Here is a 16,729-nt window from a genome sequence, read left to right as displayed (position 1 = left end):
ATCTTTGTACGAAATGTTCCTTTCATATCTCCAATTTTCTTGAACAGATCTCTGGTGTTTCCCATTCTGTTATTTTCCTCTATTTCTTTGCATTGCTCGTTTAGAAAGGCCCTCTTGTCTCTCCTTGCTATTCTTTGGAAATCTGCATTCAATTTCCTGTATCTTTCACTATCTCCCTCGCATTTTGCTTGCCTTCTCTCCCCCGCTATTTTTAAGGCCTCATTGGACAGCCACTTTGCTTTCTTGCATTTCTTTTTCATTGGGATGGTTTTCGTTGCTGCCTCCTGTATAATGTTACGAGCCTCCATCCACAGTTCTTCAGGCACTCTATCCACCAAATCTAAGTCCTTAAACCTGTTTTTCACTTCAACTGTGTATTCATAAGGAATTTGATTTAGATTGTATCTTACTGGCCCAGTGGTTTTTCCTACTTTCTTCAGTTTAAGCTGGAATTTTGCTATAAGAAGCTGATGATCAGAGCCACAGTCAGCTCCAGGTCTTGTTTTTGCTGAGTGTATAGAGCTTCTCCATCTTTGGCTGCAGAGAATATAATCAATCTGATTTCGATGTCGCCCATCTGGTGATGTCCATGTGTAGAGTCGTCTCTTGTGTTGTTGGAAAAGAGTGTTTGTGATGACCAGCTTGTTCTCCTGACAGAACTCTATTAGCCTTTGCCCTGCTTCATTTTGAACTCCAAGGCCAAACTTGCCAGTTGTTCCTTTTATCTCTTGACTCCCTACTTTAGCATTCCAATCCCCTATAATGAGAAGAACATCCTTCTTTGGTGTCATTTCTATAAGGTGTTGTAAGTCTTCATAGAATTGGTCAATTTCAGTTTCTTCAGCACTGGAAGTTGGTGCATAAACTTGGATTACTGTGATGTTAAAAGGACTGCCTTGGATTCGTATCGAGATCAATCTATCATTTTTGAAATTGCATCCCAGTACAGCTTTCGCCACTCTTTTGTTGACTATGAGGGCCACTCCATTTCTTTTACGGGATTCCTGCCCGCAGTAGTAGATATGATAGTCATCTGAACTGAATTCGCCCATTCCCGTCCATTTTAGTTCACTGATGCCTAGGATGTCAATGTTTATTCTTGCCATCTCATTTTTGACCACATCCAGCTTACCAAGGTTCATGGTTCTTACATTCCAGGTTCCTATGCAATACTTTTCTTTACAGCATTGGACTTTCCTTTCGCTTCCAGGCATATCCGCAACTGAGTGTCCTTTCGGCTTTGGCCCAGCCGCTTCATCAGCTTTGGATCTACTTGTACTTGTCCTCCGCTCTTCCCCAGTAGCATGTTGGACGCCTTCCGACCTGAGGGGCTCATCTTCCAGCGTCATATCTTTTATATGCCTGTTGTCTTTGTCCATGGAGTTTTCTTGGCAGGGATACTGGAGTGGGTTGCCAGTTCCTCCTCCAGGTTTCAGCCTGCCCCTCCCCGCTGGAGGAGGCGCCGCTTTTCCCGCTTGAAGAAGTTTCACTACTGAGGAGGTGTCAGGGCTCTCAGTACATCGACAAGACCTCCCGCCCTGCCGAGGGCAGTTCCCTCACAAGAACCAAAAATTCTCAAAGCGGTTTACAACACATTAAAACATCGAATAAAAACAACCCACAGTAAAATAAATTCATGCTACAAGGAAAATATTTCAGATCCTTCTCCTAAGTGACATTTTGCTTCGCTCCTATTTATTTATTTATTTATCTACTTAATTTATATTTAACAGTCTCTCTTCTACAATCAGAGTCACGGGGCTGGAAGAGGGTGGTCCTTGAGAGAAAATTCAGGCTGAACTTCAAAATGAAAACTTCATTGTAATTCTCGTGACTAATAGCTGTTGATAGACCTATCCTCTTAACCTTTTTTGCAACCAATGGATCATTGCATATCATGGCAGTAAATTCTAAGGGTTAGTTAGGCATTATATGAAGATGCACCCTGTTTTCTATAACCTGAGCCTACTGCCAACCAATTTATTGGGTCTCCTCCCCCTATTACGAAAAGGGGAGTAAAACATATACCAGCAATGTACCTTAAAACAATTCGGAACCATTGCATTATTGTGGTTGAGGATGGACGTTAGTGTTGAAGCAATCTAGGAATTAAGATGAGATTAATAGAAGGGTTGGACTTTGTGCACGTACTTGATATCAGCAAAGGCAGTCATCTGCAGTTTCAGCTGGGCGGCAGCTTGCTTCATTAACTCCAAACCCTTTTCCTCGCTCAGAGGGCTGTTGAAAGAAAGCAAGAATACACAGCATTACAAAAAAAAATGGAACTCATCAATACTTGGGAGGCTAAAAGCCCCAAAAGAGTTATCACCTTGGAACGGTTAGGTGGTTCGAAGCCAATGCTTAACTGTATTCCTGTCACATAGCAATTGCGCTATCGAGGGAAATGGGATCAGGTGCTTCCTCAGGCATGATGAATCACCTGAATTTTCCAGCAGTAAGACAAACAATAAGGTGCAAATGGAATTGTTAGGAAGTGTAATGGGTCCAACGATGCAGCGACCAGTTTATCTTGGTCCTCAATGGGAAAAAATGTTACACGTGTTGTTGTTGTTGTTTTTAAAAAAAAGTGGGAGGGAGGAAGAGAGCCAGATGAGGTTGGAAACAAACAAATGAATGTCAAATTACAGGACTCTATGAAGTGGACGCAGGAAGACATTTCTTCTTCAATTCATTTGCTTCTGAAATGAATTCATGCCCAGCAAAAGGAGAAACAAACATTATAATAATCAAGAATAAACAATAGTGCTAACTACACTGTCCTGAAGAGTGACTGAGTGTATGGAAGTTAATTTTCCTGTGTGTGTGTGTGTGTGTGTGTGTGTGTGTGTGTGTGTGTTGCTCAAAAAAACGTGTCTTTGAGCCTTCTAGTCTTCCTCAATATCATGCTTTTTAATTACATTTTTAATTGGAAACCAGGCAGAGGGCCTTCTTGGCAGTGGCACCCTCCCTGTGGAACGCCCTGCCATCAGATGTCAAGGAGATAAAGAACTGCACAACTTTTAGAAGACATCTGAAGGCAGCCCTGTATCGGGAAGTTTTTAATGTTTGACGTTTTATTATATTTTTATACGTACTGTATGCTGCCCAGGTGGGCAGGGTATTATTATTATTATTATTATTATTATTATTATTATTATTATTATTATTATTATTATTAGCAATACTTTGCTACCATCATTTGAGAAACAGATTTAGCTGCAAATCAAGATTATAAAGTTACAGGTTTGGTCAATATCAGCACAGATATCTTCAGTGAATGCTGTTAGTCACTGAGTTTGCTGGCATGCACCAGTTTAGCTTCCAGCAAGTGGCAACATATACCAGAAAATAGTGACATTCATAAATTTTGTTTGGGACTGTCAATATTCACCTGACCCACTGTAGTGGAAACTCGCGGAAGATCTTTGTAATCACGAGGAGTCAGGTTACATGTCCTATTCCCTTTTCCTCCTCTAATTAGCAAAGTAAGGTTGCTTGTGAGGAGGATGCAATTAGTCGAGAACACCTTCAGCTGCCAATGACCTTGGCCAAGCCACACTCAGGTGCCTGATTCCCTGACCATTCGGGAATGGTGCCTGATAGCCAGGTGAAAACAATCAAACTTAAGTCAGCTATATAAGCAAGGGAATGGAGGGGACAGATTGGGGCTTCGCCACAGACTAGGTCTTGGGTGCTGTGGGGTTTCTGGTGTGAGGGATCTCTCCCGCTGCTCTCTTGAAGCCCCGGGCGGCAGAAGAGGAGGAGATTTGTGTTTGGGCGTTGGTCAGGTACGCTACGTTTGTCTGATTGTATCTAGAAAATTAAAGCATACTTTTTTTGTGTTCTTCTTCCATCTGTGTGTTTTATTGGATCCAGATTCAAAAAAAGGAGAACCCTGCCCCTTGGCAGAACATTTGGCGCTGTGAGCAGGATCTGGAGACAATGCCCTGGTGGAAGAAGAAAAGCCCTAGGCAGGAGGATGGCCAGAGCCATATCCCTGGTTGGCCCAGCACTAGTGCTTGGGCACCAGTGGCTCAAATTTTGAACCAGTTGACCCCACCAGTGTCATGGGATGCTGAGATGGCTGGGTTTGGAGGTGCTACCCCTATGGCTGTGTCTAAGTGTTTGCAGCTAATGGGGATAGAGAAAGGTGCGGGGCAGAAGACAGTGGGGGGGCTTGGATGGGTCCTACTCACTGCGCTCCGGAGTGTTTGGGAGCAATTAGAAGCCTCTCAGAGGAAGGTACAGCAGCAATTAGAGGACATCGCTGCTTTAAAGGACCAGCAGGCAATTCTTAAGGAGGTGCTAGAAAGCGCTCGGGGGAGGGAAGAACTGGCTAAGGAGCGGGCTGCCACTATGGCTATTCGCTTCGCTAAAATGAAACACCCAAAGCGGGTAAGAAAGAAGTGTATCCCTAACCCTCGGAAGGTTAGAGCCCTCATTGCTTCCCGGGAATGGGACCCCAAGACATGGAGTGGGGACATTTGGGATTCTAGTGATGAGGAGTCAGAATGGACAGAGGGAGAAGATGAGGGGAATGAAGAGGAATGGGTTGCTGAGGCACGTCCTCTAGTGACCAACAAGAGTAAGGGGCCGCCAGGTAACCCACAAGCGGCCCAGGCCACCCGGATAGTACGGGATTATACTCAGCAGGAGTTGGCGGAAATGGCGAAGACAAACAGGCAAAAACCCGGGGAGGGGTTGAGCCAATGGCTGGTTAGGTTGTGGGACCAGGGAACTACCAGTCTTTACTTGACGGGGGAGGAGTTGGTAAAATTGGGGACCCTATCTCGTGATACATTGGTTAATCAGTTTTTGCGCATGCCTAATTTGGGTGCAACAGGTTCCCTATTTCAGTGGTGTGTAGAGGCTGTATACGCCAGATACCCCGCCCCAATGGATTGGGAAGAACAGCCAGGCCCCTGGCAAACCATTGAGGAAGCCATAGAACAGCTGCGTGGCATGGCTTTGCAGGCTGGGATCTATCAGCAAGGGTTCCAGGGACCAGAGAGTCAGCGTCTCACTGCCGGCATGAGGGCGCGGCTGTTAAAGGGCGCACCTTCACATATGCGTGGCCCATTGTTAGCGCTGCTGGGCCCCGCCCAAGGGAGACCTGTTGGTGAAGTTGCTCTCTTGATAGGACAATTAGGGGAGGCAGAGAGAGAAAATGTCGCTAAACCCCGCGCCCGAATAGCACAGGAGAAGGGAAAGTCAGGGACTGATAAGAAGTCCTTCACCAGGACAGATAAAACATCCTCCACCCCTAAGGTGACGAGGAAGCAGATGTTTTTGGAATTATTGGAAGCAGGGGTTCGCAAGGAAGATGTAGATGGCATTCCCACTGCAGAAATGTACAACTTGTGGAAGCAAAAATGTGCAGGGAAAATTAAAAAGGAGGGGACTGGCCCCCGGGTCAGGGGCACGGTTACGCCGACTGCCCCACCCCCGGAGTCACTGTACCCCTCTTTGTCAGAACATAGGTGGGAAATACCCCAACCTACTGGATAGGGGTGTGGCAGGGCTCCAGCGGTGAGGCCAATAAAGACGGCTATCCCTGGGGACCCGCGCCCACACATTCCCTTAACCATTCATTGGTCCAAAGCAAATGTGCAGCGAGTGTTAGCTCTCATGGATACTGGAGCTGAGGTCACTCTGATATATGGTAATCCAGCAAAACATAAGGGAGAGATTGTATATATTAACGCGTATGGGGATGGGGAAGAACTCACCACCCGAGTAAGACTGCGTGTGGCTTTGGGGGATTCGCTCCCCTTTTGGGCAAGAGTCTACATATCCCATGTACCAGAGTACATCATTGGGATAGACCTGTTGCAAGGTCGGGAGTTTTATACCCCGCTAGGAAGATACGTTTTTGGGGTCAGAGCAATCACAGTAGGTAGGGCCAAGTGGACCCCACTCAAGATACCACCACCTGCCAAGCCTGTAAATGTTAAACAATATCGGCTTCCAGGTGGCCATGAAGAAATATCTCGTACAATCCAAGGGCTCCTTGAGGTGGGGATATTAAGGCCGGCTGCATCTCCCTTTAACGCCCCCGTGTGGCCAGTGAAAAAGCCTGACGGTACATGGAGGATGACGGTAGATTATCGTCAACTGAACAAACATGCCCCGCCCCTGGCCGTAGCTGTACCTGATATGGTAACTTTGTTAGAACATATTGAGAAGAACGCCGGGGTGTGGCATGCGGTAATTGACTTAGCAAATGCCTTCTTCTCTATCCCAATTGATGCAGAATCGCAAGATCAGTTTGCTTTTACATGGGAGGGAAGACAGTATACTTTCCAAGTCTTACCGCAAGGGTATCTGCATAGTCCCACCTTATGTCATGGGCTAGTGGCTAGGGACCTGCAGCAGATTACACTGAGCCTAGCCCTGTTTTTAGCCCACTACATTGATGATGTCTTTATCTCGGGACCCACGGAAGAAGATGTGCAGCAAGGGTTAATAACAGTGATTGACCATATGCGGTCCCGAGGGTGGGAGATCAACCCCAAGAAAATTCAGGGCCCTGCTCAGCAGGTACAATTCCTAGGGGTGGTGTGGGCTGGACCAGTGAGGCATATCCCTGAAAAAGTTCTGAATGTAATCGCTACCCTCCAGGCTCCTACGTCCAAAACCGAAGCCCAGCGGCTGGTAGGACTGATGGGGTACTGGAGACAGCATATACCACATCTAGCCCAGATACTAAGACCCGTGTATAACGTGACACGAAAGAAGGCTCAGTTTGAATGGGGGGAGCTGCAGGAGAAAGCTCTGTCTGATGCCAAAGCGGCCGTGGCAGCTGCTATGCCTTTAGGTCCTTACCTTAAAGGGCAACCATTTGAGTTACAAGTCTCTGCAAATAAGGAAGTTGCAGTCTGGAGCTTGTGGCAGAAAAGCCTGCAGGGGAAGCGCGTCCCCCTAGGATTTTGGTCTCGTAAATTGCCCACGGTTCAGTACACCCCTTTTGAAAAGCAGCTTTTAGCATGCTATTGGGCCTTGGTTGAAACTGCTAGGCTAACTGGATCCGACCCTGTTGTATTACGACCAGCCATTCCTATCATGGCTTGGGTGAATGATAATTCTACCAGTCCCAGGGTAGGGAGAGCTCAACAATCTTCCCTTATAAAGTGGAAGTGGTATATTGCAGAAAGAGCTAGACCTGGTTCTCATGGGGTGAGCGCACTGCAGGAGCAAGTGTTGGCTGTGACTCCTACAGGGGAAGAAATCCAAGAAATTCCTAGCTTAGAACTTAAAGATCCCCCAGCACAGGAAGCTCCCCCGTATGAGCAGGTTACTCATGACGAAGTCTGGTTCACCGATGGCTCCGCCCGTTACCAGGGAAATGAGCGAGTCTGGCGTGCCGCCGCTTTAAATCCTCGAAAACAAATTACTCTGACCAGAGGAGGAAAAGGGAAGTCCAGCCAATATGCTGAGTTAATGGCTGTATTAATGGTCATGGAACATGCAATTGAGCAAGGAGGGGATGTTGTATATATCTATACTGATTCTTGGGCTGTGTTTAAAGGGCTGACTGCATGGTTTCCAAAGTGGAAACAGGATGGCTTTTGCATCCACAACCGACCATTGTGGGGGCAGGACCTCTGGATAAAACTGGATCAAATGCTCTCAAAAGTACAAATGCACATTGGACATGTAGATGGACATACAACAGGGACACCTGTTGCCCTGTACAATCAGGCTGCTGATCGGTTAGCAAGAGTACGGACAGCTACTCCAGAAGACGAAGACGAAGAGTTATTGGTATTAGCACGCTGGGCGCATGTCAAGGCAGGGCATCTGGGGGCCAAAGCCACCAAAGAATGGGCCATCAAGAGAGGCATTCCATGTTCAGTGAGTGCCGCTGCCACAGTGGTTGCTAATTGTCAAGTGTGCTCCCAGGTGAGACAGATGCCTCTGTCTAAGACACCCATGGGAAAATTACATCGGGGAAGTGGTCCTGGGCAAATATGGCAGATTGATTATATAGGACCCTTACCCAAATGTGGACGTTGGCAGTATGCATTAACCATGGTAGACACTTTTTCAGGGTATCTTTTGACTTACCCCTGCGCACGAGCGAACCAGCAGAACACCATAAAGGGGTTGGAGATGTTAATACGGAGGTATGGAGCGCCCCTTCAGGTACAGAGTGACAATGGGAGTCATTTTGCAGGGGGAGAGGTAAAAGATTGGGCAAATGAATGGAATATCCAGTGGATATATCATATTCCTCACCACCCACAGGCTTCTGGGTTGGTAGAACGGCTAAATGGGTTACTAAAGCAAAAGCTTAAACAGTTGACCCCCACCCATACCCTGAAGGGGTGGGGTAAAGTTCTAGATCAGGCGGAATTTGAACTAAATAGCCGTCCACTATGCGCTGGCCAAACACCATTGCAACGAATGATAAGTTTGCCAGCGCCAGCACCAGTGGAGTACCTAAAGGTCTGGAAACTCCAACCTTATGGCCAGCCACCCCTCCGAGCGACGCCCGATAGTGCTGGGGCTGACCTCATAACCCCTAAGGATGTGGTGGTACCAGCCGGAGGGCAGGTACTAGTACCCTTGGGGATTGGGGTCACCGTTCCCCATGGAACCTATGGGCGCATCGCACCTCGATCCAGCCTAGCCTTAAAAGGCTTGCAGGTTTTAGGAGGGGTGGTGGACGCCGACTACCAAGGAGAAGTAAAGGTGCTCCTCCATAATGTCAGCACTCAAGATGCATCTCTGCTAACAGGACAACGAATAGCGCAACTCATTTGCGAGCGTATCAGTGTACCCGATATTCAGGAAGCACCAGGTCCACCTCCATCTACTGTCAGGAGGAGAGGAGAGTTTGGATCTACAGATACCACTCTCACCTCTGGACAGAAGGTATGGGTGGTATACCCCGATCAGCCAAACAGACCTGGAGAGATTGTTAGTAAGGGACCTGGGGCCACCTACTGGGTGCTTTTGGCAAATGCTACTGCACCCATATGTTTAGATGCAGCCAAGCTGAAGCGGCGAGAATAATGACTCTCCTATTTCTTTGTAATACGCCATAATAATTTTCTTATTATATGCTTCTAGGACACCATGAATTGGTGGTGGTGGGTAATAGTCTGCCTCTGTGCGCACATCTATGATCAATCGAATCCTCCTGAGTTGAACACGACTACGCTGCTGCTGTGTGAACAACCAGCTCTGTCTCAAAGGCGATGGCTCCCCGGCATCCATGGCAGATGTATGAATGTGACTGGACAGGGGACATGGATGATGTCTGCCAAACAACTGAACTTCTCCATCCCATGGACATATGATAATTTTATGCTGTCATGGTCCATTACATGGAATACAACGGATAACGCAGGGGAGTTGGCGGGATAAAGATTCCGGAGGACAGATTGAGGGGGGATCATATAGATAGTCATGAGTATGGTTTTTTCTTTGTAAATTTGATTAAAGGAATGATGTTAAAAATTAAACATGAGGGAGCAGAGTTAGTGCGGGTGATGCGAGACGTTGGGGATCTCACTGTGCATCATTGGTGGGACATATTCTCCGGATGGAGTCCCACCATGACCAATATTTTGAACCTGGCCTTGCATCCGGTTATCATTGTTTTGGTGATTATATGTATTTCCATGATCTTCACTTGTTTTTTGTTTGTTAAAATTAAGCAGCTGTATGCAAAGGTGCAACCTATGTGGGCTATACTCAATCAAATGACACCGAGGATGAAAAGGAAATAGGATATGTTAAGGGGTGGAGTGTAGTGGAAACTCGCGGAAGATCTTTGTAATCACGAGGAGTCAGGTTACATGTCCTATTCCCTTTTCCTCCTCTAATTAGCAAAGTAAGGTTGCTTGTGAGGAGGATGCAATTAGTCGAGAACACCTTCAGCTGCCAATGACCTTGGCCAAGCCACACTCAGGTGCCTGATTCCCTGACCATTCGGGAATGGTGCCTGATAGCCAGGTGAAAACAATCAAACTTAAGTCAGCTATATAAGCAAGGGAATGGAGGGGACAGATTGGGGCTTCGCCACAGACTAGGTCTTGGGTGCTGTGGGGTTTCTGGTGTGAGGGATCTCTCCCGCTGCTCTCTTGAAGCCCCGGGCGGCAGAAGAGGAGGAGATTTGTGTTTGGGCGTTGGTCAGGTACGCTACGTTTGTCTGATTGTATCTAGAAAATTAAAGCATACTTTTTTTGTGTTCTTCTTCCATCTGTGTGTTTTATTGGATCCAGATTCAAAAAAAGGAGAACCCTGCCCCTTGGCAGAACACCCACACACATTATTTACCTACATCTATTTATTTATACAACACACACACACACAAACACACGTACTTTCAAATGCAGGGCTGGCTGTATTAGTAAATAATCAGTTTGATTTTATTTATTCTTAAAAACCCTGCAAAATAATAGTAAAGTCAAGAAAGTTACTTTGTATGACTCCTTCAGTTGCAATATTATTGCACTTCCCAAAATTAACATAAAGCAGTCCTTAGAAAATTTAAACTTTATAACTTTGTCCCACTTATGACATGAGACGTCACAGCACACTACTTAAAAATTCAGTGTAGTGGTATTAAGAGTTATTTCTGAATTTCATAATACTTTGGAATAGAATGCCACAAAGGAAAAAAAAACCCAGCACTCTTAGATATCACTCAAGTAAATAATGCATTGGGAGAGCTGGGGTCAAAATAAAACACACACACACACACACACACACACACACACACACACCAGCCCATTCAGGTTCTTATTTTTAATTACTGCAATGCAAAATATTTCCCACATCATCACAACCTATTACAGTATTAGAATACAATGTGGGTTTTAAATCAGTAGTGTGATGTACAAGTTGCATGTTATGCTAAGGAGCACTGCTCTTCACATTTTGTTTAAAGTACCTTTAAATGAACGTGTGCAGTACTCTGAGGGAATATCTATTGATATAATAGCTTCTTTGGACCCCAGCTAGGAAAGTAATATTTCTTAATTTCTTCCAAACCTCATGCATCCGCTCCCCAAAAATAATTCAAGGGACACTGTGCCATATACGTAGGACGGTGGCACTCCCTCTAGGCTAGTATTTAAATACAGTGGTACCTCAGGTTAAGAACTTACCGTAATTTGTTCTGGAGGTCTGTTCTTAACCTGAAACTGTTCTTAACCTGAGGTACCACTTTAGCTAATGGGGCCTCCCACTGCCTCCATGCCGCCGCCGCCGCACGATTTCTGTTCTCATACTGAAGCAAAGTTCTTAACGCGAGGTACTATTTCTGGGTTAGTGGAGTCTGTAACCTGAAGTGTCTAACTTGAAGTGTCTGTAACCCGAGGTACCACTGTATATGGTTTTTCTAGATGTGTAATACAATGATGTTTCCGTTTTTTGTTTTTTAAAAAAATGTTATTTGAGTATTTCCACAGGGAGGGGGAATGCTGTACCTAGGTTATTCATTAAAAAGTCACCCTTGAATTTCAAGACTAGGGTAGAACTCTTGATTCTTCACAAGTCGCAATGAAAGCAGGGCTGTCACAGGAACTCGGGGGCTTGTGTGTTAATTAGATCCTTCACTCCTGAGGACAGTGGTTCAAATGCGTGTGAGACAAGAGGTGTCAGAAAGTGGAGTGGGCTTCTCTCTCTCTCTCTCTCTCTCTCTCTCTCTCTCTCTCTCTCTCTCTCTCTCTTTTTAACACTGTAATATTATTTTTACCCAGAGGTGCAAGAAAAGTCATACAATACGTTGCTGGCATTTCCTTCCTATCATTTGTACGCATAAAACTGTAATATCTCTGCAGGCTACAAAATCAAAACTGAATGTCAAAGTGAGTTGCAAAAGCAACTGTACCAAGGCTGATCAGAGCATTTCGGTGCTAATATCCAGCAGCGTTACAAACACCCTCAGGAAGGCGAGAGGCAGAAATGAACACAATATTGTCATTACACTAGCTTTAATTACTTTTCTGGAACACAGGTAAGCCCAAATTACCTGTGTACACACACACACACACACACACACACACACACACTCATTGCAAAAACCCACATGAGATAAACAACTATTGCAGTCTTTCAGTGATGGGCAGAAAACCTCAGAAACAATTTTGTTGCGTTTAGTAATGAAACAGAAATAAAAATCCTCATTATTTGTTTTTATTGTGGCAGTGTCTAAAGGGTCCTGTTGGGGGCTCTTGCTATTGGTGTTACTGCCCCAACTGTTTACAATGCTTTAAATGTTTTTAAACAGCTTTTAATCTGCGGGTTTTAAAATCTGGGTGTTTTTTCTTTCTTTTCAGGTGTAGAATGTGCCTTGGAAGAGAGGGAGAGCAACAGGGGAGAGCAAGGGTAGGCAAGCAAAGCGGTTCAGAGTAGGGAGAGGTATGGTGTAGTGGGTGGGCACGCTGGGTAAGGGGCACAAGGCACAGGCAGTTGGTGACTGTGCCATGTGCTATCCCTGCTCCAACCTGGTGAATTGTGTGTCAGCCAGTCCTCGGGTCTGCAGCTGTTGTCGAATGGCAATTCAGCTCTTAGTAAGACCTTCCTCAGCCATGATCCAATTGTGGATGAGGAGACCGATCTGGTCTGTATCACCAAGACCTGGGTGGATGACCAGAGTGGAGTTGGTCTCAACCAGCTGCTGTGCCCACCTGGGTACTCGGTGCATGATCAGGGCAGACTTAAGGGTTGGGGAGGGGGGAGTTGCTCTCTCTCTCTCTCTCTCTCTCTCTCTCTCCAGGCTCTCTGTCCGTTGTGGGGGATCTAGAGTGAGTGTTCCTGGCATTGGGCAATTGGGACAGATTACGGATTCTCTTGGTTTACCACCCGCCTTGCTGCCCAGTAGTCTTCCTGCCTGAGCTGACAGAGTTGGTCTCAAGAGTCAGTGTTGAAGACTGCTGGTTTTGGGAGACTTAAGCATCCATGTGTATGTGAGCAATTCAAACTGATCTTCTTGGAAATTTCCATCTGTACTTTTACAGCTGCACTGAAATACTATCAAACTCAGCAACAACAGCATACAAGTCATATGCATCTGCTCTTTCATTCACACACAAAAGGTTTAATGAAACAACTTATCAGGCAACCATGCGTTTCCTCCACACTCTCCAAAACCTCAGAGTCTGGGTGAGCAGACCTTATATTTTTATTCTCAGACCTTATATTTTCAAAATATAAGAGCTGTCTTCTACCAATCCATTACCCTGGAATTCATCAGCCATTGTGCTTCTTAATCCGTCAATGTATTTAAATCCATGTGGAATTTTAAATCCTCCACATACCCTTGGGGTAACTCACTGGGCACTTATTCATGCTCTGAGAAGTAGCCTTTCATACATGATCTCTCTCTCTCTCTCTCTCTCTCTCTCTCTCTCTCTCTCTCTCTCTCTCTCTCTTATCATTAAGAACCAGTCTGTAAGTCATAACAAAACTTTGCCCTTTGTGGAAATTTACTTTCCCCAAAACAAAAACAAAAACAAAAGCATCAATATGTTTTGCCAAGAAGTGAACTTACAACTTGGAGAGAACAGACTTAGTAGGATTTCCCTAGGTGCAATCTGCAGACTTGTTTTATTCAATATTTGCTTTTGTGAGATCTCTCTTCAAGCGAATGCCACTGTACAAGTGATTGTTGAGAGCTAATTTGGAATGTTTTCTACTTTGGGCCCTACTTGGCTTTGCAAAAGAAGAATGAAGCGTAAAGTTGAGCAGCCAACCACAGTGAGATTCCCCTCCCCACTTGCATTGTGTTACTCTTTCTGGTATACCAGTATGTAAAATATGTCAAGGCTCACACACACAAATTGGGTTGGACCTGAAACCTTTTGCATGCAAAACACATTATCTAGCACTGAACAACAGCCCCATATCTCCCCATATACAAATGGATACCTTTTGCCTGTATAGAATACAGCCTTGCGACTTGAACTCTAAATCTTGAATCATTTAAAATTAAAATGTAGAAGAGTTATTGCATGCAGTAACTCACGTGTAAACAGGATTTGTGCTTGGTAGCCATGTTGTGGCAGGAATGGTTCCTGCAGAGTTCTGTTACCTGAGAGCTCAAACAAGCCTGTGGTGATGATTATTAAGAACACTGCAATTTAACTTCATCTGGCTCCAATCCATTTCCCCCAGCCTTGTTTCCTCTAAGGCTTTATTAGCTACTGAACATTCATAAGCTTACTTCTGTTTTGACAAGACAGCAAATCTCTGCTTGCCACATTTTGGGCACCTACCTTCCTTCTCTTCCTTCCCCACTACAAATAGGTGTGAAATTTAAACCTTTTAACTCAAGACAGATTCAAGTCCAGACCAATTTATAAAGCAGATGACACTTTGCAAAAATCAATTTCGGTGGTCAGACTATGAAGGTCAATGGAAATTACATATCATGAGAAAGGTAACAGGAACGTAGGAGTGAAGAAGGGATCCGTTCGCAGGGGCTGTTATGGAAATGTGACACCAAATAAGGCTTTAGTGGGGTGGGTGGGTCTCATTTCAAATACATGCTGGCTCCACCCACAACAGAGGCAATAAGAGAGTGCTTCCTTAGCGGAATTTGCCTTTGCCTGTGAGTTATATGACACTTCCGCAGTGTTTCCATATTAAATGGAAAACAATCATTACACACACACACACACACACACACACACACACACACACACACACTCCAGCACACAGAAGTACTCTGATCATGACATCTGCTCTCAATATCCACCCTGATGCCAAATACCATATTGTGGTGAATAGGATAATCTCATTTGTTTGCCATTTTTCCATCCCTACTTAAATCATTGTGGGCTAAACTGTAATCGGTGTTTGAAGAGGGACCTCTCTCTTTCCTTTTGTGAGCCACACTGAAGAAGATATGGTGTGTGTGCATGTGTGCGTTCTCTTTAGCTAGAAGGGGGAGGGGAATCAAGGGGTAGTAGAATTTGCAAACTTAATGAAAGGGAACTCTTCAAGCACCAGCTTATGCAAAACTGCTGATTCTGCTTGTGAAAAACAAGTTGCAAGTGCACCGACCTGCCCCTGCAATCGAGGGGGCAGGCACCAGCTGTGTGCACATGCCGTTTGATGTGCTGATATCACTCGCGCATGCCACACAGTGGGCGCATGTGACATGAGCATGCCACACAGCATGCACGCAGGCCGTGTGCACAGCCACCATGGGATTTTGAGGGGTCTCAAGCCACTCCCTTTAAAATTTGGGGGACCCTTGGCTCCTGGCCTCCTCCCCCAGTAGATGGTGCCCCTGACAAGTTGGATAACCTCATACACACAAGCAGGAATTTACTACCAGCAGAAGAGGAGGCTAGTGTTCAGGTCAATCATGCACACTGATCCTTAAAACACTGTTATACAGCTATCACCACTAGGAAGAAATGAAGATTGGGGGAGTTTTAACAGCTTCTTGTATCTGGGGGATCATATAGTTTGACGCCCGGTTGGCCACATGTTGCTATGGCAGAGCAGTAGTAAAGTATTAGGAAAGATGTCTTCCACAAACAAAACATTTTTATTTTTTTAAGAACACATATAATATAGTTCTTCGTAATCCATTTCCTATTATGGATTAAAACTGCTCTGCAATCTGCAAAGCAATTTATTCCAAATTAATCTCATAAGCATTGGGCACACAGGATGGTTGCTGACCATCCACAATCGAGCAGGACGGGGTGGGGGGTGGCCAAAAAAATAAAAGACTCCCTGGGACCATTTGCTTCCTTTAGCCTAATCTGGAGTCACCAGGCACAATGGGAAGAGGATCAGAGGCAAGAGTAGAATAAGGCTGTAGAGAGTTGTGTGCTTTAGAGCAACAAAAGCATGAATAGCACTGGAAGGTAACAGGACCATCTGCAGTCTCTTAAATGCCTACAGATGCAACAGATGGCGAAAGCATATAGACCTGGTGAGTGTAAAAGTTATTAATTTTTAAACCTCTTTAATTAGTGAAGTTGTTTTATGATGGTTTTATAACCAATGATGCCCTTTACTTTGGAAGGGTGGGGTATGAACTAGATAAATACTGGGGGAAATTTGAATCAATTATTTTGGGGCTTTGGGAGGTTCACTAAGGATTTGGAACCTGTAAGTCTATAATTTCCAATTTCCCCGAAAGCTTTGCAAAGATTCTGCAAAGTGTTTGAGGTTGAAGCAAATCCCACCTTTCCCCAAGAAATTCAGAAATACCGGTATATGAGCTCTTCCTACTACATACTACAGAATGAAATTCCTCTCCAATGGTTATATAAGGTTTCATTGCTGCTTGTTTGCCTCTGTAATAGGTGTGGATTTGTGTGGGGTTTTTATTTTATTTTAAGTGGCTTTATTTTCCCACTCGTAAAACGCAGCCAGGATTTATTTAGCCAGAAAATATCATAGCTGTAAGTAGGTATTTCTGCCGATTCCTGGAAAACAAGAGATGTGTAGTCAAAGGTTTCGTAGAATCAACGTGTGACCTTCAACCTTCTTTACTTCTGTAGCCTCCTGATCATGTGCTTCTCCCCTCTGTATCAATTTTCTCTTTCCCTCCTCACCCCCGTCTTCACCTTTTCCTCATTGACCTGTATCACCTTCCTCCAGTCTTTCTCTTTGAACTTCCTTGATCCATCTCCTTTATGGAGCTTTTGCCTTCTCCTTTCATATGCCCCTGTCATTTCTACCCCTATTTTCCAAGGCCTTTCTGCTAGTAATGCCCCTAGAATAAGTGCAGATATGTGCAGTATGAGTG

At 45.0% G+C, this 16,729-nt stretch overlaps 1 protein-coding gene across 1 annotated transcript in view; it reads right to left on the bottom strand.

Moving 5' to 3' along the window:
- PTPRN2 (protein tyrosine phosphatase receptor type N2) overlaps positions 1-16,729 on the bottom strand; it is a 583,237-nt gene that overhangs the window by 375,692 nt on the left and 190,816 nt on the right. Inside the window, exon 10 of the mRNA XM_033165163.1 lies at positions 2,152-2,238. Within this exon, the coding sequence (XP_033021054.1) occupies positions 2,152-2,238 (87 nt within the window). The remainder of the gene's footprint in view (positions 1-2,151; positions 2,239-16,729) is intronic.

Source organism: Lacerta agilis, chromosome 12 (genome assembly GCF_009819535.1).
Source record: "Lacerta agilis isolate rLacAgi1 chromosome 12, rLacAgi1.pri, whole genome shotgun sequence".
Classification (NCBI taxonomy): Eukaryota; Metazoa; Chordata; class Lepidosauria; order Squamata; family Lacertidae; genus Lacerta; species Lacerta agilis.
The sequence above is the reverse complement of the archived record's forward strand: the minus strand, read 5'-3'. Positions and strand labels throughout refer to the sequence as shown.